Below are 673 nucleotides of genomic sequence, written 5' to 3'. Positions count from 1 at the left end.
ACTACGGACAAGGCCACCCAATGAAGCCTCACCGAATCCGCATGACTCATAATTTGCTGCTCAACTATGGTCTCTACCGAAAAATGGAAATCTATGTGAGTTACCAGCTGTGCTATTATTCCCTAACTGCATCTGCTCTGGTTCCCCATATGCCATTCATTATCTCATTTTCTCCACCACTCATTTACATGTTGACTGCTGTTACAAGGCAGGTACAATAAATGATAAAGATTTTTGGCTGGGCATGGTGGCTCACACCTGTAATCACAGCACTTCAGGAGGTGGAGGCAGGAGGATCACTTGAACCTAGGAGTTCTAGGCCAGCCTGGGCAACATAGGGAAATTCTGTCTCTACAACAGAATTTGGCCATGGTGGCATGTGCCTGTGGTCTCAGGTACTTGGGAGGCTGAGGTGGGAAGACTGCTTGAGCCTGGGAGGTTGAGGCTGCAGTGAGCTATGATTGCACCACTGCATTCCAGCCTGGAGGACAGAGCAAGACTCTGTCTTAAAAAAAAAGCTAGGCTGGGCACGGTGGCTCACGCCTGTAATCCCAGCACTTTGGGAGGCCGAGGTGGGCGATCACGAGGTCAGGAGATCAAGACCATCCTGGCTAACACGGTGAAACCCCGTCTCTACTAAAAATACAAAAAATTAGCTGGGCGTGGTGGCGGG

General features: G+C 49.9%; 1 protein-coding gene across 1 annotated transcript in view; it reads left to right on the top strand.

The window, feature by feature from the left end:
- Positions 1-673, top strand: part of HDAC1 (histone deacetylase 1) — a 41,219-nt gene continuing 40,546 nt past the window's right edge. The window contains exon 1 of the mRNA XM_011955425.1: positions 1-95. Coding sequence (XP_011810815.1) covers positions 21-95 — 75 coding nt within the window. The 5' untranslated portion in view covers positions 1-20. The remainder of the gene's footprint in view (positions 96-673) is intronic.

This window comes from Colobus angolensis, unplaced genomic scaffold (genome assembly GCF_000951035.1).
Source record: "Colobus angolensis palliatus isolate OR3802 unplaced genomic scaffold, Cang.pa_1.0 Scaffold4, whole genome shotgun sequence".
NCBI classification, from domain to species: domain Eukaryota; kingdom Metazoa; phylum Chordata; class Mammalia; order Primates; family Cercopithecidae; genus Colobus; species Colobus angolensis.
Note: the sequence above shows the minus strand (reverse complement) of the source record. Positions and strands in the feature narration are given on the sequence as shown.